Here is a 24782-nt window from a genome sequence, read left to right on the forward strand (position 1 = left end):
TTCTTTCTTTCTTCAATATAGTCGTCCTCAAAAGGTGTGCCTGTGTCCATTCTTGCCAGTTCATCCTTTGAAAGTCTCTACTTGTTTGTACATTATCCAGCATCCAGCAGAGGTGAGTAATGTTGATGTCAATTAGCCATTTGTTTATCAGCAAAAGGATGATGCAAGTGAAAACTAAACCATGACAAATTTTATCAGTAAAACTAACTTATTTCCTTTCATTTTTATTTTTTGTAACCCTCTGATTTATGGTATATATACACAATACAGACTTGAAGACATATAATCAATTGAAAATGTGCATAATGGATATTAGTAATAATGTGCAAAATGTGGACTGTAATAATAAAGAAATAATAAGTGAATGAAATTAGAGGAAAATACTTAACAATACATATTGTCTGTTGTTCTGCCCTTACAAATCATCCTTCGTGTCTTTATGTCCCTAAATGGGTAGCTTTATATAATGCTGTGATGCTTTAAACTTCTCCTTTCTCTCTAATAATTTTGTCAGTTCCTAAAAACCTTAATTTCTCTCATTTCAATCTATTCATTCTTTCTTCATAGGTTTATTTTCTTCTGATCCTCATTCATTCTACAACATATGATCATGTTTCAACTCACATTTATGTTCAGACTACATTCAGTACCTATGTCTTCCTGTTTTATCCCACACTCTTTTTTAGTATTGTATTGTTATGGCATTTCATTCAGCTTATTATTACTTTTCTCTTTTCTCCAACAAACCCCGCTATCATTTTTATATAACACGTCAGCATTGGCACCTACGTAATCTTTCTCACATACAATGAAAAAATGTTTGAAGAGGAATGGAGGATGAAAGATAGAAAGTAATTAAGGAGAGAACCAATCTAGAACTAAGGAGAGATTTCCTAACAGTTAGAGTAATTATTTAGTGGAAGGCTTGCCTTCAGAAATTGTGGGTGCTCCAATACTGGAGGTTTTTAAGAAGAGATTGGACAACTATTTGTCTGAAATGGTATATGATTTCCTGCTTGAGTAGGGGGTTGGACTACAAGACCTCCAAGGTCTCTTCCAACTCTTTTATTCTGATTATCAATCTTGTGACATTTCCTCATTCCAACACAACTGAAGTTGTTACAATGCAGGAAGACAAGAATTGGGGGAAAATGTAGTAATAAATATTACTGCAGAGACACATTGATACACTTCTATGCAGAAGTGGCAAATTTGATATATGTTGCACATCCAAAGGACTGAACTTTGCAATAAAATATATATTTTATTTAGTCAGCAAGAATATAATCTTTGGGTATTGTGTGTAATCGAATGGTATACTGTTTTAGTTTTCCCAGTCCTACAAAATTGATGAGAACTACAACATAGATAGCATTATTTCCTATAAACCTGCAGCCCCCTGCTCCCTGCCCAATTCACTGGCAAGCTCCATATGAACACTAGGCATATTTATTACACGAGGCTGGAGAGATAGCCTATTTGCCTGTTTGCTCACCTTGACTCACATTTTGCCTGTGTAGAGTTTATATATTGCTTGAGACGAGCCTAAGATTATTATTATTATTTTTGTAAAAGGGTGGTTTTTTTTGGACAAAGACAAACAAAACATAAAACATAAAACCTTCACCAGTTACATATCAATTACATATAGTGTGTCATTTGGTTACAGGCTTTTGTGCATCACCGCTTTCAATTGTATATAAAGTCACAAATTATCCATCAGATATACATAGGTACATTATTATCATTGTACATCATTTGTTCAGCTGCAATTGTTTTTTTTTTTTAAATATATTTTATTCATTTTCACATTCCATTTTACAATCACTTATATACAGAGTATTTGCTATAAGAAAAAAAAATAAAAAAAATAAAAATAAAAAATAAAAAAATAAAATAAAAAGAAAACACAACTCATCATTCACAACCCCACCTGACACTCCCATCCTCCATACACCCCATCTACCCCCTCCAACTTTCCTTTCCTCCCTCTAACGCTCCCCTCCTACTTCCCTTTCCCCTCAAACCTTCCTTCTCCCCTTACTCCCAACACACCCTCCTTGCATTCCCCTTACTCCTTCCTTACTCCTCCCTCCTCTTTCCCTCTACCTCCCTCCTTGGTGTATTCCTTTATTCAAGTGTTGTTTATTATAATCTGATAAAAAGTAAAATAAACCAAGGGAAAAAATTTTTTTTAAAGAAAGAAAAGAGTAAAAAAAAAAAAGGAGAAAAAAAAGAACAACCGTATATAAGTGCATTCTTGTTCTTATTGAGACTATGTTAACACCCACCCACCCACCCCCCAAAAATCCCCATCCCTACTCCTCCCGACTTCCCAGGGCCCACACCTGGCACTGCCTTCTATCTAAAGTATCTTATATTCATATGGATTAAAAATAAAAATAATATATTAAAGGAAAAAAAAAACAAAAAAAAGAAAGAAAAGAACAAAAAAAAAAAAGAAACTCTTTGTGTTAAGCTCAGCCCCCCATCTTTATCTATGCTTAAATAGTGTAAATCATTCTATCTATATTTTATTCTCGTCTCTTGCTTCTTTGTTATTTACCCTGACCTCCTGTAGACTCTCCCGTTCCTCTTCCTTAACCTTGTATTCAGATAAACATTTATCCAAATTTGTAAAATAATTTCACCAAGCTTTCCCTTCTAATAAAAATTAGATAGCATAGATCATTCCACATATTCAAATAATACTTTCAACAAAAATCAGTTTACCTTCCGTTTTAAAATTATCTTATCCAGCTTTCCCTTCTAACAGAATTTAAACAACATAAATCATTCTGCATTCATTTTACATATATACATTCAGTATCACCCCACCAATATACGTAAATCATTCCGCATGCATTTTACCCTCATCCCTTGCTTCTCTAATATTTGCCACTATCAAATTTATGCAAGCATTAGTTTAAAATCTAGCTCAAAATAATTAGTTTCAACAAAAATCAGTTTACCTTCTATTTTAAAATAATCTCTTCAAACTTTCCCTTCTAACAAGATTTAAACAGCATAAATCATTCTGCATGCATTTTACATATATACATTCAGTATCACCCCACCAATAAGTTCCCCTTTTCCTGCCGGAGAGAGGTCGCAAACCCCCATTCAATCCACAACTTTGGTGAATATTTTAGAATGTCTAAATCCTCAAACTCCGCTTTTCTGCTTCTCCTCTTTTCCAAGTGAATCAGGAAGTCCCGCCTTCAAAGTCTTGTAATAGAAATCCCGAGCCTCCGAAACAGAATTAAGACGAAGTTTTTGATTCTCAAATGTGACCGTAATACCGGCTGGGGCCTCCCATCTATATTGAATCTGTTGATTTCTAAGCTCTTTAGTTAAGAAGGTATAGTCCCTTCTTGCCTTTAACATCTGGAAAGGTATTTCTTTGAAGACAATCAAGTTCTGGCCGTCAATTCTCAAACTATTATTGTAAAATTTTTGCACGATCGCGTTTCTGGATTCTTTTGTGGAGAAATATATAATTATGTCCCTTGGGAGCTGTCGCTGTTCCGCTACCAACGAATTCTGGCGATAGATTTTCCGAATCTGCCAATCAAGGTTAAGTCCCGGGCTTCCCACCGCATGGCTGAGGGCTTCAACAAAGGTCTGTTTCAAATTCTCTCGCTCCTTTTCGCGGAATCCTCTGACTCTTATTGTGAATGCCTTCTTATTAAAGTTTATCATAACGAGCTGTTCCTGAGTGTCTCTAATTTTTTGTTGTAAAATTTGAATATTAGTAGTCAAATTAGAATTAGCCTCCTCCAAACTTTCCAATTTATTCTCTATTTCAGCGGTATAATCTGACAGGGCAGACACGGCTGCAAACGTATTCGCCTTCATTTGGTCAATTTTAGACTTTAAATCACCATATAGCTCCAATACAAATTCCTTAATTTCTTGTTTAAAATCATTAAAGATTTGAAAAAAAAATTCCTGTGTTAAGAATTCTCCAGTAGAGGGCGTAGGAGACAAGGGCTGCGATTCCAGTATAAATTCTTTAAATTCCTTCACAGATTCTTTAGGCACATTTGTAGAGAGACGCTTCGATTTTGACCTGGGTGCCATTATAAATCAACAAATAAACAGTGCTTTCGCTCCCCTCTGTTTCCAAAAAAAAAAACAAAAAAAAAATTATTTTGTTAAGGAGCGGTCTGCAGGAAGGTAAAACCGGCTACGTACATCCCTATCAGTCACCAACGGAGAGAAATCGCCATTTTGAAGTCCGTTTAAACAAAGAAGCCTCTAAGACGAATGGTGCTGGTATTTAAGATAGTAATAAAAGCATAAATCTCACAGGAGTGGGACCCGCCCGTATTAATCCTAGCTTCAAACAACTTTGCTTTGTCCTGGGGGGGGGGGGCTCGCCTGTCTGGGGCTGCAAAAAAAGGCAGCTGAGAAGAACTGGCTGGAGATAAAAGCTCCGCTCCCGCTGGATCTAATCTCTGTCCACAGCCAAAAAAAAGGAGAAAGGCTGTGAATTACGAATAGACCCTAGCACACAGAGCTACTTCCTGCCCCTTTCTTAGCCAAAAAGGGGTGATATCTATGATCTTAATTAGATATACAGACCAGTTCTCTGAGAGGAGCTCGGTTGAGCTCTCCTCGGCAACAGGCTCCGCCCCCCCGGCCCCGTTCAGCTGCAATTGTTATTCTGTCATTTTGAACAGAATATTCCAGGTATTGGGTTTATGTTTGTGTGTGTGTGTGTGTGTGTGTGTATGTATGTATGTATGTATGTATGTATGTATGTATGTCACAACCCCTGGTATGCCCAAATATGGGAGGAAGTTCACTGCTTTATTTATTTATCAGCACAAATACAACATACATACATACATACATACATACATACATACATACATACATACATACATACATACATACATATACACAGTCCAATATCTTTTAGCTTCTATGGAAGTCCACCATGATGACATTTCCAACACTTTTCGGATTTGTTCTTGAACATTCTTGCTATTCTCATCGGGGTAGATGCCACCTGTAAAACATCTTAAGTTTTCCTTATGTGCTGTTGACATTGTCATTTTATAATTTTGAGACCACAATTTCTGACATTTCTGTCCATATAATTTTTACCTATCAGAATTTTATCTAGCTCAGTCATTTTGTCATAGAAACCTATCTCTCTCTCTCTCTCTCTCTCTCTCTCTCTCTCTCTATCTCTATCTCTATCTCTATCTCTATCTCTATCTCTATCTATCTATCTATCTATCTATCTATCTATCTATTTGACTGTTGACTATGATGGACCTTGCTTGCTTGCTACTAATAATTAATTCAGTTCCCCCAAAAAATATTTATATAATAAAATGTATAAGCATTATACTTAGAATAAATATAATAATTTAGTATTACTAGAATTATTAGAAAATGTATATCTTAATCATGTATATTATGGATGGATGTCTGTTGTGACCCTGGTAGCTTAAACAAGCTAAATTAGTGTGCTAAGATTTGTAAGCAAATCTTTTCTAACTTACTGAAGCAGCTGTTGGGACTTTGAGCCAAAGGTATTGTCCCAGTAATAGGATGAGAACAGCCCTCATTGATCAAATGGCATCCTAATTGCAAACTGTTCCATTGTATTCCTCTGTCACTAGCTTTGTATCCAAGGACAAGGAAATGCTTTCAAGGCACTACAAGATGTTTCAGAAATAGTGACATATAGCTGCCTGTGCATGAAAGGACAATCTGATCTCTTACTGGAAAGGATTTTTGGCTTGCCCATCTTCCAGCTCCTAGCAGCAAACTGGCATAATTAGAAAAAGAAAGCCAAATGCAGCATTGCCAACGCATAACATTAGGCTTGTGGAAGGTGGCAGATATTTGCCACTTGGCTGAGCACAGAAACGTGACGGTGGAAGGGGGAGATGCTAACAAATGTACAGTATATAAGTAAGAAGGGGTGTGTATCCAACCATAGACCTGAGAGTATGAATTATTGATGGAGTACTGATGGGCTGACAGTTCTGTCTTTAACTATTTGTTGGAAATGACAAGTGCTAATTAGCTGCTAGTTGAAATGGAAAAGCTCTTTTTCTGGAAGAGCCCCAAATATCTGTGAGGTTGTTTTTGATCATTCTGGTTTATTTTAGCAGTTTTAAGTAGTTATACTTTTCTTTTAATGGCACAGGTGTTCATATTATCAACATTCCTTACATTGGTTGTCCCTTTATTATAACAATTAAAAAACCAGGATATGAGCCAGCATTCAGGTTTTGCTTTTATGCATCATAGGCACATATGTTGGAAATAATATAAATAAGATACCTAAAGAGAGATAGGCTGTTATGCTAAAAACAATACTATATCGGAGACAGAATTGGCCTACTTTGCCTCATTTTGAAAACTGGACTTCTGGAACACTCTACATCTGGTCTATGTCACGTTACAAGATATATTCCATCAAATGTTTGCATTATTTGGTAAATTAAAAATGCACAAGAGAAAATACATTTATGTACATATCAAACTTCCAATTTTATACACAGCTTTCCCAAATACTGGATGTTATTTGATTGTACATTTATGTACATATCAAACTTCCAATTTTATACACAGCTTTCCCAAATACTGGATGTTATTTGATTATCATGTACCATCAGGTTACTATCAATTTTTACTACTATATAGTTGGATTTTCTACAGGAAGATCTATACCCAATCAGATCTCCCAATGGTGTACCCATTGCCACCTACCATGCTACTAATTTGTTTGTTAATTCATATATTTGTCATATTTAAGAACCACTCATCTCTCTCATAGCGGGATTCTGGGTGCTGTACAATGCTGTACATCTTTTTATCCCCTTGTCTGTACCTCCTTCCCTGATTGAATTGTGAGCCGCCCTGAGTCCCCTTCGGGGAAAAGGGCAGCATATAAATGTAATAAATCAATCAATCAAATCAATAAAAGATTAAAAGCATAAAAATTGTGTTAAATTTAAAAGAGGCAAGAGATGTTAAAAGTTGATTAAAAGCAGGGAGGGCTTTCAGCCCCTTTACTGCATTTTCAGCTGTCTACCTACAAGCAAGGGTGCAGAGCCATGTTTTTATGCCTTTACAGAAGATCAAAAGAGTGGAGGCTCACTTCACCTCCAGAGGAAGTATTTTCCACAGGGTGGAGACAATAGCAGAGACAGCTCTCTTGCTGGATCCCACCAGTTGAAATTCTTCGGCTGATGGCATGCAGCACTCACCACTGACCTGCTACAACAGGATGATATAATGGGATGAAGATAGTTTGATAGGTAACCTGGCCCTATGCCATATAGTCTTTAAAGGTCAGAATCAACACCTTGAATTGGATCTGGAAGCAGACTGGTAGCTAATACACCTTATATAGCACAGGTGTAACATGCACCATTCTTTGGGCATCCAAGATTGTCCATGCTGCCACATATTTTTTTACCAGCTTTTGGATACTTTTCAAAGGTAAGCTCCATGTAGAGAATATTGCAGTAGTCCAATAGCAGATGACCGAGTAGAGAATCTCCCTATCTAGGAAAAGCATAACTGGTGCACAACACAAATTGAGGAAAGGCCCTCCTAGCCAGGACTGCCACATGTCCTTCGTGAGTCTAGGAGGACCCAGATTATTCCACAGGTCCTTTGGGACCTATTACCACAACCTCTCTTTTACCAGGGTTCAATTGAAGTTCGGTTGAATCCGGGCCTCTACAGCCACCAAGCACTGTAAAAGAACACCCACAGCATTCCGGGATGGAGATGTATAACTGGGTGTCATCAGCATCCTGGTGATACCACATCCCATGGCAGGAGATGATCTTGCTTAGTGGTTTATGTAGACATTAAAAAGAAGTAGGGAAAATATCGAGCCCTGCAAAGCAGGGGATGAGAGCTGGACCTCTTGTTCCCTGTCAACATAGATTGGGACCAACCTCAGAGAAAGGAATTAAACCAGCATAGAACTTTGCCACACATCTCAAACTCCCCAAGCGAGTCCAAAATGGTTGATGGTATCAAAAGGCATTGAGACTTTTAATTCAGTATATAATTATATTGTTCATTCACAACCAGTGCTTTGTTTATGTGCATGTTTTATCTAGGCATTCTCTTATGTTTCTAAATGGAAAACAATTACAATATTAAATCATATGTTATTATATTCAATTTTAACTGCAGGAAAGTAGAGTGTTACGAACTGTACCTCTTCTAACTGCTTGTCTTCCTGAAGACAAATGTAAAGTCTTGATTGGACGACGCTTCTGTGAAGACAGGTGAATATCACTATTAAAGTCAGGTTTTTTTATATTTTCTTTGAGAAAAATAGTAAAGCAATATTATTTTAGATTTGTAGTTCAGTGTTTTATAGTCCACATATCAGAATTAATCTTAAAAACTTTTAACATTGCAAAATGCTTAAGCATCAATAAAAGTTATAAATGATGATAGTTTCTGTATCTTCAAAATGTACCTTTCTTATCTTTCAATATCCTAATTATCTTTACTTTATCAATTGTTTTAGACTGGTTTTTATTTAGTTCATTTCCAATAAATCCAAGTTAGTCTCATCTGATTTCATTTCAATATTTCTATTATATTGAATTCAGCAACCGTATTAATGCTGGTTTCCTATTAATCATTCGTAACATTCTAATCTTTACATTTTATATCATATTTATCTGTTATTCTGCATTGTATTATCCTGCAAAATCTTCTATGAAGGACTGAAGAAACTTCTCTTTTTCTTTCTAGAAGTCTGGTGCACATATTTGAGAATAAATAAATAGTAATTGCTATTAGTCATTTCTCCACAGTATCTCATACCCTTTTAGCTGACAGTGTCTCATGTACTCATTACTTTTTCTAACTTTTAGTCAGCATACACTAAACCTCATTTCTGGCTTTTTGATGATCAGCCCAGTTACCAAAGCTATGTTCAGGGTAATCTGATCTCTTCATGTGTGTGTGTGTGTGTGTGTGTCTGTGTCTGTGTCTGTGTCTGTGTTTGTGTGTCTGTCTGTGTGTGTGTGTGTGTGTGTGTGTGTGTATTGTGTCACCACCCTGGTATGCCCAAATGCAACACACACACACACACAATTTCATTTTTAGACATTATAATGACAGTAATACTCCAGCTTTATCCTACTTTTATCCAATTAATACTTCCTAGTCAGTAACTAAAGAGAGAATTGCCATTTTTGGCTTTTCATCTTCCTGAATTATTACAAGTTTAAGGGTAAGGCATATTTGTGCATGGGATGGAGATAATAAATGTGATGCTACTAGAAAAATAAAATTAGGTATTTTTTGAAGTATCAGGAAAAGGAAATAAAAAGTACCTTAGCCCTATGTGGTAGTTCAACAACATAAAATGTAACCACACATCAGATTTTTGGCTCAATAACTTGTATGCTTTTGCTGAATATATCTTGGCAGAAATCTATTCAAGTAAACATTACTAGATTCAAAAACTGCTATATGTTCTCCTATATTATCTTTGTACTGTCATATTTAATTTAATGTGCGCAATAAATAAACAAAGTGTAACTTTGTTTAATAACCACCAAGTAAATGTGTGTTCTATTATTTATTTTGAACACAGTTTCAAATAATGAAAGCTCCTATTTGGGAACTTGTTTTCTTTTAGGTTTATAATTAATTTTGCAACCCGATCTTTCATCATAATTATTGTTTCATTTGAGGAAAAGATAATGTAATATTTATTCTAAAATAAATACTATCAACAAATTTTAAAAAGTCATTTTATCAGGGAGTAATTATCTTTATGGAGATTCTTAAATTATTTTCTTTTTGGTAAAGCAATCTTTTCTGTTGAGTTCATGTTTTGAATTTTTTTTTAAAAAAGTCTTGATACCTTGAATTTTGAGAGTGAAAAAGTTACAGCCTGATTGAAATGGCAGACAATACTACAGTTGTTTTAGAACTTAATAGTATTTTGCGTAGAATAAGTAGAATTATTTGCACATAAATATAGTGAATCCAACATAAATTCTTTTATATGGCATAACTAAATGTTACAGTGGAATAATCCAGACAAAAATACTGTTGTGCTTAGTATAAAAATGTTGCCACTTTAAAAAAGGACTTTCCTATTTTTTCTTAGTTGAGACTAAGGCTCTATTTTTCAACCATTTTAACAAATACCAGTATCTCAATACTAAAACTGTGCATAGTAATTGTGCATAGATAAGAAATTAACATCATAAAAAGTCATCACTTTTAGAAGAGGTGATATAAAGAGAATGAACAGTGATAGAGTTTACATGTCATACATTACAGGGGTGTCAAATTGGCGCCCCACAGGTTGGATGCATCATACACATGCCATGGCCACCCAGGCTCTGTAGAGGCAAAAAACATTGTGATATGTCACCTGATGCGATCAAGTTTGTCAATGAACCAAACTTTTTTCTCTTCAACTATTGTTATGTCTGGTGTGTTGTAGGCCAAATGCCTGTCAGTCTGAATTCTGAAATCCCACAAGATCTTTACTTTTTCATTCTCTAGAACCTTCTCAACCTGATGTTCCCAGTGGTTTTTGCTGTACTCAAATTCAAACTTCTGGCACAATTTCCAGTGAATGATCTTAGCAACTCGGTCATGGCATTGTAGGTAGTCAGTTTGTGAAATTTTGTTGCACCCACTGATCAAATGGTCGACTGTCTCATCTTTCTCATTACAGAGGTGACATTTGCTATTGGTGGTAACATGCTGAATTTTTGCCTTCATGTAATTTGTGGCTAAGGCTTGTCTTTGAGCTGCCAAAATAAAGCCTTCTGTTTCTTTTTTCAGTACTCCTGATCTTAACCAGTTCCAAGTTAGCTTTTGGTCAGCTTTGCCTTCAATACTTTTCAAGTGTTGGCTATGCATAGCTTTGCTTTTCCAATTTTCAGCTCACTTCTCAATTACTTCTTATATTCAGCTTTTGGCTTAGTTGTCTTCAGAAGGCCTACTTTATTTACTTCCTTAATCATTGGTTCTTCACTTTTCTGGATGTAGCCATTCAAGCTGTGTCTTTCTTCTTCCACAGTCTGCTTTACTTGTAGGAGTCTTCAACCACCTTCTACCCTTGGTAGATATAATCGGTCAACATCACTTTTAGGGTGCAAAGCATGATTCATTGTCATAAGCTTCCTTGTTTTTCTGTCCAAATTGTCCAACTCCATCTGGGTCCAGTCAATTATTCCTGCAGAATATCGGTTCACAGGTATAGCTCAGGTATTTATTGCATTTCCTTCACTCAATTTGGACTTTAATATTTTGCGAATTCATTGAATGTACTTGGCTGAAGTTGATTCCTTGACTTTATTATGCATTAAGTCAGAAGCCTCTAAAATCCCCAAGTACTTGTAACCTTCTTCTAGTTTTACTGCCTTGATCATTTCTTCATTCTCAAGTTCTATTCCATCATCATCTATGACCTTGCCTGCTTTGATTGCCGTTGTTGCACATAAATTGCATGCCAATGTCTTGACTAAATTCTTTTGCGCTTACAATTAATAAATTCAGTTCGGATTTTGTTTTACCAAACAGCTTCAAATCATCCATGTATACCAAATGTGAAATTTTCAGTCCTTTTTTTTCAAATTCGTATCCATGGGTCACCTTCTTCAAAATGATTGTCAGTGGTAGCATTGACAGTATAAAAAGTAAAGGTGAAAGGGAATCACCCTGGAAAATGCCTCGTTTAATTTCAACTTCACCCAGTTCTTCTCCATTAGTCATAAGCTTCGTTTTCCAGAGGTTCATTGAAGTTTCCATTGATTTTTGTATGTTGCTGCTGATACCAAAGTTTTTCAGGCATTTCTTGATCCAGCTGTTGTTGTTGTTGTTGTCGTCATCATCATCATCATCTGATACATGTTGCTGCTATAACATACATTTGTATTTGATGCTCTTTTGGGAATAATTAATGCCTGGTCCATTAAAACTAATGCACTTTTGTATTAGAACAAAACACTGCTCATTCTCTGGGTCTTCTGTGCTGTGCCCTTGTTTCTTTTTTTTTGCACTCTTTTTTAGTATGATTTTCTTATTCACTCCCTGGATATAAATTTTCTTTTTAAAAGACTTGGTGTGGACTGTATTAGTATAAATTAGTATTACACACACACAGTATAACACACACACACACACAGTATAAAGTAGTATAAATACTAATTTATTTATTATTCCTCCTTTTTAACTCATTGCTGAACAAATGTGCTTATAAAGTGTGTGGTGTTTGCATGTAGTAATTGACTCTCATGGGGAAATATGGCCAAGCAGAAGCAAGCAGTAGGTGCAGAGTCAAATGGCCTCTGAGGAACAGAAGGCTTGTTGTAGACTAGAGTCTCTCATGCTCAGTGAAGAAATTAATAAGAAAAGTACCATCTGCTGGATTCTTAAAGGCAATTAGTAACAATAGGTCACTAGGTAAATGGCAGTTGGCACATCTGTTATGTTTTACTATCTCAGTACTCAGTTCAATTTCTCTTAGAAATGGCTTTCCAAGAAATTGATCTAAAAGAGTCCGTGTAGTATTGGTCAGCTCTCTCTGTATAGGATATGTCTTCAATCCTAATTTAACTTCCTTTTTAAATGTGCAGCTATAATTGCTTTTTAAAAAAACTATACTAATTTCTACTTGAACAGAGGAATATCCCTGTAAATCTATGGCAGCAAAAACTAAAAACTACAGTGAGTCTTGGAGACCCTTGAAACAATAACATATTCCTTATGATAAAAGTTTTGTGAACACAAATCAGTCAGCTTCATATGATGCTGGAAAATTATTCTCATTGACAATTGTATTCAAACATGAATGTAGGGAAAAACAAAAAGTGAACAGTGAAATATGAGAAAAATAAAAGTGTTGAAAGTACAAATTGTGATAATTACATTGAAAGTTAAATGAGTGTTGAATAAATACAAAAACTATTCACAATCCTTTATTAAATATAATATAAACATATTGGCAACACTTGACAACTCAATTTTGCATAGATCTGTAATAATTTGGGTGAAGTCAACTGTTCTTGCATTTAACATTTAAGTGGCTGAGGTTTACAGCAACTCTCCACTTCCCCCCAAAAATGTCGCATTACTTTGGTCTTCTTGCCTATTTGCTCAGTGTAATCCATAATAGCAAAGCTCCAATTTGTTCTTCAGATGTAATACTTGATACTGAATGAAGAATACAAATGATTTTGGGGTGGGGTGGGGTTGATAAGCAAATATTAGTCTCAGTTTTCAGAGAGGGTCAGCTTGGAAGTAGGGTCAGACCTGCTATTTAATTTGATGAACTAATTGTGGGAACAGGATGAGAGCATGGAGAAAGTATTAGGTTTCTCAGAAATTTGGAAATGAATGAGAATTTGGACTTTTTGGTGAGTACATTAGAAAAAGTTTTATCTTGAATAAATGGGTTCAACCATTGATTCATATGAACAAAGAAATGTCTTAATACACATGACTGATTACATGGTTTCAGAGGGGATGACTGATTTTGACTGTGGAAGAGATAGTTGTTGAATGGATCTTGAGAAAAAATGGATACAGAAGAAAAGGAAACAAATGAGACTAGAATGAAGAAAAAATGATATGAAGAAATATATCAAATGAGTTTCTAGGAACTAATTTTAACTATTTTTCTTTTCTTTCCTCGTGGCTTTACTTGTTACTTACTATTTCTTACTCATTTTCTATGCTTTCCATTATATTGTTTACTTTACAATGGCATGAAGGGTATATACCTGTGATAGCATGCATGTGAAGCCATATTTGCCAGCACGGCAGTCCTCAGCAGCTGTCAGTTCCGGCGCGCATACATGTGCCAGTCGGCTGATTTCCAGAGGGCCGGGGGAGGCCATTTTCTCCCTCCAGAGGCTTTAGGAAAGCCTCTGGAGCCTAGAGAGGCAAAAAACAGGCCCAACAGCACAACCAGAAGTTTGGGTTCTGGTTGGCCCATTGCGCCTGTTTTTTCGCCCTCCCTAGGCTCTGGAGGCTTTCCTGAAGCCTAGGGAGGGAGAAAATGCTTGTGCATGCGTAGGTGGGGGTCGCTCGTGCATGTGCAGGTGGGTACGGTCACGTATGCGCAGGTGGGTGGGCACACATGCGCACACGATAGTGCACACACACACACACACAGTTTTGGCACACCACACCTTTAGAAAAAGGTTAGCCATCACTGGTATGTACACTAGAAAGTGTATATACATTAGAAATATTAAAAATTATTTCCAAATGATTACCACGAAAACTGCATAGACATGTCCAGGTAGTCACCAGGAGTCAAGTTTAAATTGTGGATATCTTTATTTTTAATTTTAAAAATATTATTCCTAACTGGCATAATATTCTATGTTTAGAAGGTAAATATTTTGGTTAGTGGGACAGCTATTTTCGAAAAGATAGGTTAGTTATTTTTAATTGCCTTAAATTATTAAAACTATATTTTTTTTAAAAAAAATGTTTATAGGTACCCTGAATTAGCATCCATGTGCAAAAGTTCAAATACCTTAATACTGTATCCTGGAGCTGGAGCAACAAATTTGGAAGAAATGGATTTGAGTTCCACTAATTCCTATGCGATCATAATCATTGATGGAACATGGAGTCAAGCAAAAGATATATTTTCAAAGAATCCCCTTTTTCAAATACCCAAGCAGGTAAGATTTAGAATTCTTATGAATACAGTTCAAGTTCTATGTTGGAAGAATTCTTTGCATATTTAAAATATTTGTAATTCTGTATTCATACATACTTTTTCTTAAATTTAACGTGCCTCCCCCTTCCATATATCTTGTATCTTTGTATCTTATCTTTTGAAAAATGTTTGATTTAAATCAAATCCTCACATTTTAAAAGTTCACAGCAGTTTAATATGCTTTGCCTCCAATTTTTTTAAAAAAATTGAATATAGCTGTTTGTTTAAATACATATTTTTGCCCATTCCTCAGGTAGATCAGCTGTCTTTATCTCATTTACCCCAAATGATCTTTTTTATTGGCTAAGGGCTGGTTCTATTTATAGACCAGTTTCTGTATCCATAATAAGCTTACAGTGTGTATGATATTTAGATATCATAGGCATCAATATATAATCATAGGCTTGATCATGCAGTTTTTCACTCTGGGATAGCAATAAAGCATTATTTGAATTGGCTTATGTGAATTAGGATAAGTTTTATTGATGTTTTGTTCTTTGCCTATCTCTAGCAATGGAAATAACATATAAATAGTGGTGACAATTAACTGAAAAAAATATATAACCAGCTAATTTATTTTCATGGCAAAGGAAGGCCATGGTCTTGATCATTATAAGTTTAGATGTGCACATTTTATACTTGATGGCAGATGAAAGCTGCAAGCGCTTTTGCTATTTGAATTGCTCTTTTAGAAAAGAGCATAATTTGCCCTTTTGTAAATGTGTTTCATGATTGATACGAAGACAGTAGTCCTACTGTGATATTGTAATAACAATTTAATGTCTTCAGCATAGAGCCTTTATTGGAATGATATTGCGTGACAGGATTAATTTTGACTTTTTTAATAATGTTGTACCAGATTGTGTATTTTTGTGGTATTGCATTTTGGCTGATACATGTGACAATTTTAGATTTTCATTATGTTCTTCAAATTAATGAGTGTCATAAGAGGAAGAATTGTCATTATTTTAAGGATCATGAATTAACTTCTCTTCAGTCATATTTTGACTCTTCAAGACTTCTAATTCACATAGTCTTAAGAAAAATTAGATCATTATCCAAGTTACAAATAATCCTTCTAGTTCAGAATAGATATTTGCCCTGTATTCTTATCTTCTATTAAAGATAAAGGTAAAGGTTCCCCTTGCATATATGTGCTAGTCATTCCCGATTCTAGGGGGCGGTGCTCATCTCCATTTCAAAGCCGAAGAGCCAGCGCTGTCCGAAGACAACACTGTCATGTGGCTGGCATGACTAAACACTGAAGGCGCACAGAACACTGTTACCTTCCCACCAAAGGTGGTTCCTATTTTTCTATTTGCATTTTTACATGCTTTCAAACTGCTAGGTTGGCAGAAACTGAGTCAATTAACTCGGCACTAGGGATTCAAACCACCGAACTGCCGACTTTTATCTTGTAGGAACACAGTAAAGGGAATAGAATTAATTAGTCTTAGAAATTATAGTAACATTCTTTTTAGAATGGTTAACATATTGTCTTTGAAAAAAAATTAATTCATCTTTCTTTCCAAAATGAGTATAGAGGCTTTTTAAATGTTAGAAATACTTGTGCAAAGTAAAGTAAAGTAAAGTTGTAATATGTAATAAGTTATTGAACTATGTTCCTTGTTGCTGTCCACAGGATGGTTCAGGTTTGCACTCAAGGTTAGATGATTGACTCATCTTTAGTTTCATCCTCAGCAAAAAATCCATTGGGTGATTTGGCCTAGTCACTGTCTTTCAGCCCAAGTTATTCTGCAACGTTGTTATGGAGAAAGTTGGATAAAGAGAGTGGTATTCTTGCTGCCTTAAATGCCTGAAAGAAAGACTGTAGAATGAACAAATGAGAGAAATATTAATTCTCCAATGTTGGTGGAGACAGCGGTCATGCATGGGTTAACTCAGTCAGTAACCAATAGAATTGAGTCTACCAAAGTGATGTCATCGCCTCGGGGGAGTGTCCTCCCACTTTTCTAGACTCAGTTTGATCGAACTGGCTGTGCTAACTTTCTCCTCAACTTTAATAGTTATTTAAATCGTATTTAATTGGATTTTGTTCTAAATTTCATCTAAATTGGAAGGAATCCGGATAGCTCTTCAAAACTATGTCTCTCAATTAGCCCGGGGCTATTGGAAGAGACTTTTGAGGCTTTTGCCTCTGGAGTTTGCCGGTAGAGAGGCTCTCCGGCAAACAGTGCCTTGTGGCAACGGCCATTGGAGGCCGTTGCCACCAATGGCCGCTATCTCTGCGCTGCTATCTCTGCTGGGCTTTGCACCGCCCCTCGTGCCGCAGCTGCTCCAGCTGCCGCCAAAAGTCACCAAGGACCGCCAGCAGCCTGGAGCAGCTGCCAGCAGTAGCAGCTTGCCCCCTCATGCCGACAAATTCATGAGGGTCAGGAGGAAGTCCCTTGTATTCCAAAAGATCTGAATCCCTTGCCGGGCATTGTTCTTTGCCAAAAACTGGTTGGAAGTGCCAGGGAGCTCATGCGACAATGAAGCTGAGAGATCCCCATCCCTGCGTCTGGAACCCAAGGAAGAAGCAGACCTGTGAGGGATAGAGTGGTTAGAAGATCTGTGAGGATCAGATAGCTCGGGGTCTCTGGTCCGACTCCGACCTTTCCCACAGTATGGATTGGCTAGAGTTGAGGGCCATCCATCTAGTTCTCCTTCTGTTCCATTCTCGGTTCACAACACACATGTGCTCATTTGGACGGACAACACGACAGCCAAGGCGCATGTCAACTGCCGGGGGGGGGGGGGGTTAGAGCTGTTTCTCTCATGGAGTCTGACTTTCACCTAGGGATCTGGGCGGAAGCCAACCTTCTCTCTCTCCACACCCAACACATCTCGGGCTCCAACAACTCCAGGGCGGACTGGTTGAGCAGTACAATAATTCCACGGAATGGACTCTCAACCATCACATCTTCCAAGAGCTGTCGACCAGGTACAGGGACCCGATCCTAGATCTCTTCGCAATGGCATCCAATAAACAGCTGCCCAGGTACCTGTCTCGTTACACGACACCAGGCGTGGAAAAGACGGACACCCTGATACAGAGGGTCATTCGGAAAATGATAGAGGAGGCCGAGCTCATTCTGCTCACCCCCCATTGGCCACGCTGGCCATGGTTCACGGACCTCATCAACCTCTCAGTGGGGTCAGAGTGGTGGCTTCCCCTGATACCGTCCCTTCTTCATCAGGGTTCCATCCAACACCCTGACCTCTCTTGGCTCCGCCTAAATGCATGGAGGCTGAGTGGGAGGTCTTGAGGGCGGCTAACCTTTCTGAGAATGTAATCCAAACCATTCAAGCTTCCTGACACCCAGACACTAATAGAATCTATGAATCAATGTGGCAGACTTTCAGCACATGGTGCCTCTCTAAAGTTGTCTCTCCCCTAGAGGCTTCGGTTTCCCAGGTTTTGGAGTTCCTACAACAGGGACTAAATAAAGGACTTATGCCTAACACCGGAGGCAGGTTTTGGCTCTGTCCTCGGTTCTCTCTCTTCACCAAAATGAGCCTCTCTCCTTGCACCCTCATGTACCACGCTTCATTAAGGGCACGTCTAACCTCTGCCCTCCTGTCATTCACTGCTTCCCCTCTTGGGGTCTCACCAGGGTCCTTGACTCCCTCACTGGACCACCCTTCGAGACTTTCAGGTCAGCCTCCCTGCATCACCTCACATTGAAGACAACCTTCCTGGTGGCTATCACATCGGCACAACGCGTCTCAGAATTGGCGACTCTTTCCATCGGTTCCGACCTGTGTACCTTTCACCCGGACTGTGTGGTCCTTCGGATTGATCACACCTTTGTCCCAAAGGTCAATTCGGCCTTTCATCGGTCCCTGGACCTCACACTACCAAACTTTTGCCCTAATCCCTCTCATAGTCTCGAGTGCAAATGGCACAAATTAGACGTCAGAAGGGCTCTTAAGATCCGAAGTGGTGCAGTGGTTAAATGCAGCACAGCAGGCTACTTCAGCTGACTGCTGTTCTACAGTTCGGCTGTTCAAATCTCACCGGCTCAGGGTTAACTCTGCCTTCCATCCTTCCGAGGTGGGTAAAATGAGGACCCGGATTGTTGTTGGGGGCAATATGCTGACTCTGTAAACCGCTTAGAGAGGGCTGAAAGCCCTATGAAGCGGTATATAAGTCTAACTGCTAACTGCTATTGTTATCTATATTGCCAAGACAGCCGTCTTCAGACACACTGAGGTGCTCTTCGTCTCTTTCCATCCCACAAATAAGAAGCTAAAGACTTCAACATCTATGGTTGGGCGCTGGATCCGATCGGCTATAACCAGGGCTTACGTGGCAAACAACCTCTCCCCTCCATCCAACATCAAGGCGCATTCCACACGAAGATTTGTAGATTTTTTGTAGATTTTATTAACATTTGTAGGCCGCCCTTTTCCCTGAGGGGACTCAGGGCGGCTCACATAAAATCAGGGAGGGGGAACACAAACAATGACATAGACACATATAATAAAAGTAATAAGCAACATACATTCATCATTCGGGAGGGGCGGCTATCCTTATCCCCAGGCCTGACGGGCTAGCCAGTTCTTAAGGGCTGTGCGGAAGGCCTGGACGGTGGAGAGGGTACGAATCTCCACGGGGAGCTCGTTCCAAAGGGTCAGGGCTACTACTGAGAAGGCCCTCCTCCTTGTAGTTGCCAGCCGGCACTGGCTGGCTGATGGAATACGGAGGAGGCCCAATCTATGAGATCGAATTGGTCGCAGGGAGGTAATTGGCAGAAGGCGGTCTCTCAAGTACCCAGATCCACTACCATGCAGGGCTTTATGGGTGACTAATAGCACCTTGAAGCGCATCCGGAGATCGACAGGTAGCCAGCGCAGCTCGCGGAGGATAGGTGTTATGTGGGTGAACCGAGGTGCACCCACAATTGCTCGCGCGGCCGCGTTCTGTACTAGCTGAAGTCGCCGGATGCTCTTCAAGGGCAGCCCCATGTAGAGCACATTGCAGTATTCCAGCCTAGAGGTCACAAGGGCCCGAGTGACTGTTGTGAGAGCCTCCCGATTCAGGTAGGGTCGCAACTGGCGCACCAGGCGAACCTGGGCGAATGCCCCCCTGGTCACAGCCATCAGGTGGTGGTCAAACGATAGCTGTGGATCCAGGAGGACTCCCAAGTTGCGAACCCTCTCTGAGGGGTATAGAATTTGACCCCCCAGCCTGAGTGATGGAATATTGATCGAATCTTTGGGAGGGAAGCACAACAGCCACTCGGTCTTTTCTGGGTTGAGCACAAGCTTGTTTACCCTCATCCAGTCCATAACGGCCTCAAGGCCTCGGTTCATCACGTCTGCCGCTTCATTGAGTTGGCACGGGGCGGACAGATACAACTGGGTATTGTCCGCATATTGATGGTATCTGATCCCGTGCCTGCGGATGATCTCTCCCAGCGGTTTCATGTAGATGTTGAATAGTAGGGGGGATAAGACCGAGCCCTGAGGCACCCCATATGTTAGGGGCCTAGGGGACGATCTCTGCCCGCCCACTAACACCGACTGCGACCTGTCCGAGAGGTAGGAGGAGAACCACCGCAACACGGTGCCTCCCACTCCCACCTCCCGCAGTCGTCGCAGAAGGATACCATGGTCGATGGTATCGAAAGCCGCTGAGAGGTCAAGGAGGACCAGGATGGAGGAATGTCCTCCATCTCTGGCTCTCCAGAGATCATCGGTCAATGCGACCAAAGCGGTTTCTGTGCTGTAACCGGGTCTGAAGCCTGACTGGAAGGGGTCGAGATAGTTTGCTTCCTCCAAGGACCGTTGTAGCTGGAAGGCCACCACCTTCTCAACAACCTTCCCAAGGAAGGGAAGGTTGGAGACTGGGCGATAGTTATTAAGAACAGCTGGATCCAGAGATGGCTTCTTTAGGAGGGGTCTCACCACCGCCGCTTTCAGTGCGGCAGGGAAGTTCCCCTCCCGAAGAGAGGCGGTAACAACCGCCTGGATCCAGCCTCGTGTCACCTCACTGCTGTTAGTAACCAGCCATGAGGGACACGGGTCCAGTACGCAGGTGGAGGCACTTACAGCCCTCATGGCCTTGTCCACATCCCCGGGGGTAACATCCTGAAACTCAACCCAGAGATGTTCTACTTGATCCTCCTGTGCCTCGGCTGGAACTGCGGGGATGGAGTCCAAGTCCGACCGAAACCGAGCAATTTTGTCCGCTAAGAATTGGGCATAGTCCTCAGCTCTGCCCTGCAAGGGTTCCCCCGCTTCCCTTTTATTCAATAGGGAGCGGGTTATCTTAAACAGGGCGGCTGGGCGAGACTCAGCGGACGCAACCAAGGTGGCTATGTGAGATCTTTTCGCTGCCCTAAGTGCCCTGGTGTATTCCTTGGTGCAGGTGGTTACCATTGCTCGGTTCGATTTGGACTTATCGGACCTCCATCGGTGCTCTAGGCATCTCCTCCGGCGCTTCATCTCCCGGAGTTCCTCGGTGAACCAAGGAGGTCTCCGGGATCCACCGCCTCGGAGGGGCCGTAGTGGCGCAATCCGGTCGAGGGCCTCCGATGCTGCCGAGTGCCAAGCAGCAACCAGAGTCTCTACCGGACTGTGGGCGAAAGTATCAGGAATGACCCCAAGCTCCGTCTGGAACCTTAACGGTTCCATAAGTCGCCTGGGGCGGAACCACCTGGTCAGTTCCTCCTCCCTACAGTGGGGGTTTGGTCTCCGGAAGTTGAGCCTCAGTAGGCAGTGGTCTGACCACGACAGGGGTATGATGTCGTTACCCCTCAGACCAAGATCACAAATCCACTGCTCCGAGAGGAATACGAGGTCGAGCATGTGACCCGCCGAATGGGTTGGGCCCCGAATTACTTGGGTCAAGCCCATGGCTGTCATGGAAGCCATGAACTCCTGCGCCCCATCAGAGTTTTCACCGAGCGACGGCAAATTAAAGTCCCCCAGGACCATCAACCTAGGGAACTCAATTGCCAGCTCGGCTACCGACTCAAGGAGCGAGGGGAGGGCTGCTGCAACGCTGTTGGGAGGCAGGTACATTAACAGCAGACCCACTTGACCCTTGAGGTCCAACTTTATCAGCAGAGACTCACACCCGACAAGCTCCGGAGCAGGGACCCTACGAGGAACTAACGACTCCCGGATAACAATGGCCACACCCCCACCCCTTCCCTGGGCTCTCGGCTGGTGTAGCACCTGAAATCCTTCTGGGCACAGCTCTACAAGGGGGACTCCTCCCTCTGGGCCCAGCCAGGTTTCAGTAATACATGCCAGGTCTGCCCTCTCGTCTAAAATTAAGTCCTGGACGAGAGGAGCTTTGTGTACAACAGACCTGGCATTTAGCGACAACAGCCTGAGACCAGGGTCCTGATTACTTGCGCCATCTGGTCTCGGAGTGGGACTCATAGGGCCGGAAGGAGGGATCTCTGTAATGTAGCGAACCCTCCTTCCCCGGTAATGGCCTGCCCTAAAGTCCCCGCCGTATCTGCCCCTCCCTGTTACGACCGTAATACCCCGACCCTCTCCCATGTCTCTGGTCCCCTCAACCACCCCCATGGCCCCCGCATCTCCCGGCAGGTCCTCCGAATCACACATACTCATGCACTCCCCCAAACAGTCCCCACGTAAGAGTTAAAAACACAAAAATTTACAACAATATGATAATAAAAAGTGGGACATTCATTCATCTCATACGTATCTCATGCATATCCCATACAAAGAGAGAAGAGAAAGATGAAAGAAAAGAAAGAAACTAAAAATAGTTGCGCAGTTGATTAAAATTTAAGGTGCGAGTTCAGATGGCAAAATTGGCTCTTAATGTTTGGAGTTAAAGTGGCTAGGGACCAGTTATAGTTCAGATGGAATATACGGGGGAGTGTCTTGTTGCCCCTCTCTTCTTTTGCAAATTTGCTGGTCAAAAGGTCCTGCGGGGGTTCAGTGCGAACACACAATACTGCCGTCGTCTGTCCACCCGCAGCCCGGGTCCAAAATTTCCTTCTGGGGGTAAAACCAGTATAATAGTGATGGTAACAGTCAGGGCTAAGAAAGACAGGATCACAGGCCCTAAATATATGGGTGAGGGAAGTCAGACAGTCAAAGTCCAGAGTGGCAGGAAACAAATGTTGGTAAAAAAGGTAGTGTTGAAACCAATGTTGATGGAAAAGGCAGCGTTGGAGAAGATGGTAAAGATGGTATAGATGGTATTGGGATAGAAGCTCCAAAGGGGCTAAGATGGTGTCTCTTAACAACAACGGGCGGCAATGATCGTACCAACCAGGACTAGATCGTGAGTCCAATGTCCAATGTCCAGTAGCCGTGAGTAAGGAACCATATGGTAAAGTCCCGTATAAGTAAGAGCAAACTGAAGACCAGGGAAAAAAGGAGAGGCCGTGCTGTAAAAAAGGCCTAGGGGGTAGATTAAGGGGTTGTGATAATGGCCGCAAGGCCAGCTGCCAGGTCTTATACCGCCCCATATCAAACCAACTACCCCTCTATAAAGTCAGCAACAGAGTCTAAAGAGATTCCAAGGAAAACAGGGCCAAAGATGTCGAAAAACGCCAAAAACATCCAGTAATATAATCCACCAGAGTAGAAAGGGAGGGGGGGGCGCCTAAAGAGACTACAGCAGCCGGGAGAAAACCAGCTGCCTTGCCTCCTCCAGCATCGTTCGAATCACCCACCTCCTTTGAATAACAATAGTCCTCCGGAGACAACTAAGCACCAGGGTCCTCCCAATCAGCAAAGGAAATAGGGCTAAAGCTAGGACCATAAAAAGATCGTAAAACACTGGTCCAAAGCTGCTTGTGGGTGACTAAAACGCCTAAGGCTTAAAAACGCCGAAGCAAAGCCTTTAGCGCAGCGCCGCCATTCCGCCAGCCTAAACGAGCGCTGCAAAGCACACTCCGGGCTGCCGCGTGGGACAGAGGACGTTTGGGAGCGTCGACCCTCCGAAAGATTGTTTGTTCAGCTCCCCAGGATCTCGCTCCGTTGCAGGGACCCTGTTTTGTAAGGCTCCGATCCAGAACGGCGGTTTATTTCGGCGTTTTTTTTCTCCACCGGACGGAGCAAAGGAAACCAGCGGCCATCCTGCCTCGCCCTCCTGTCATTCACTGCTTCCCCTCTTGGGATCTCACCAGGGTCCTTGACTCCCTCACTGGACCACCCTTCGAGACTTTCAGGTCAGCCTCCCTGCATCACCTCACATTGAAGACAACCTTCCTGGTGGCTATCACATCGGCACAACGCGTCTCAGAATTGGCGGCTCTTTCCATCGGTTCCGACCTGTGTACCTTTCACCCGGACTGTGTGGTCCTTCGGATTGGTCACACCTTTGTCCCAAAGGTCAATTCGGCCTTTCATCGGTCCCTGGACCTCACACTACCAAACTTTTGCCCTAATCCCTCTCATAGTCTCGAGTGCAAATGGCACAAATTAGACGTCAGAAGGGCTCTTAAGATCCGAAGTGGTGCAGTGGTTAAATGCAGCACAGCAGGCTACTTCAGCTGACTGCTGTTCTACAGTTCGGCTGTTCAAATCTCACCGGCTCAGGGTTAACTCTGCCTTCCATCCTTCCGAGGTGGGTAAAATGAGGACCCGGATTGTTGTTGGGGGCAATATGCTGACTCTGTAAACCGCTTAGAGAGGGCTGAAAGCCCTATGAAGCGGTATATAAGTCTAACTGCTAACTGCTATTGTTATCTATATTGCCAAGACAGCCGTCTTCAGACACACTGAGGTGCTCTTCGTCTCTTTCCATCCCACAAATAAGAAGCTAAAGACTTCAACATCTATGGTTGGGCGCTGGATCCGATCGGCTATAACCAGGGCTTACGTGGCAAACCACCTCTCCCCTCCATCCAACATCAAGGCGCATTCCACACGAAGCACGGCTACATCAGCAGTGTGGACAAGGCAGGCCTCAGCGGAAGAGATCTGCAAGGCGGCCACCTGGGTGACCCCTAATTCTTTTATCCGCCATTATAAGATGGACAGATATGCATTGGCGGATGGGCATTTGGATGGCGAGTCCTCCAGCAAGTTCTCCCTTCTTCAAGTTCCTAGCCCAGTCTCAATCCCA

General features: G+C 41.2%; 1 protein-coding gene across 1 annotated transcript in view; it reads left to right on the forward strand.

The window, feature by feature from the left end:
• The window catches only part of DTWD2 (DTW domain containing 2), an 88621-nt gene that overhangs the window by 26909 nt on the left and 36930 nt on the right, over positions 1 to 24782 (forward strand). The window contains exons 2-4 of the mRNA XM_032214507.1: positions 22 to 112; positions 8185 to 8279; positions 14486 to 14675. Of these exons, the coding sequence (XP_032070398.1) occupies positions 22 to 112; positions 8185 to 8279; positions 14486 to 14675 (376 nt within the window). The remainder of the gene's footprint in view (positions 1 to 21; positions 113 to 8184; positions 8280 to 14485; positions 14676 to 24782) is intronic.

This window comes from Thamnophis elegans, chromosome 3, assembly GCF_009769535.1.
Source record: "Thamnophis elegans isolate rThaEle1 chromosome 3, rThaEle1.pri, whole genome shotgun sequence".
Classification (NCBI taxonomy): Eukaryota; Metazoa; Chordata; class Lepidosauria; order Squamata; family Colubridae; genus Thamnophis; species Thamnophis elegans.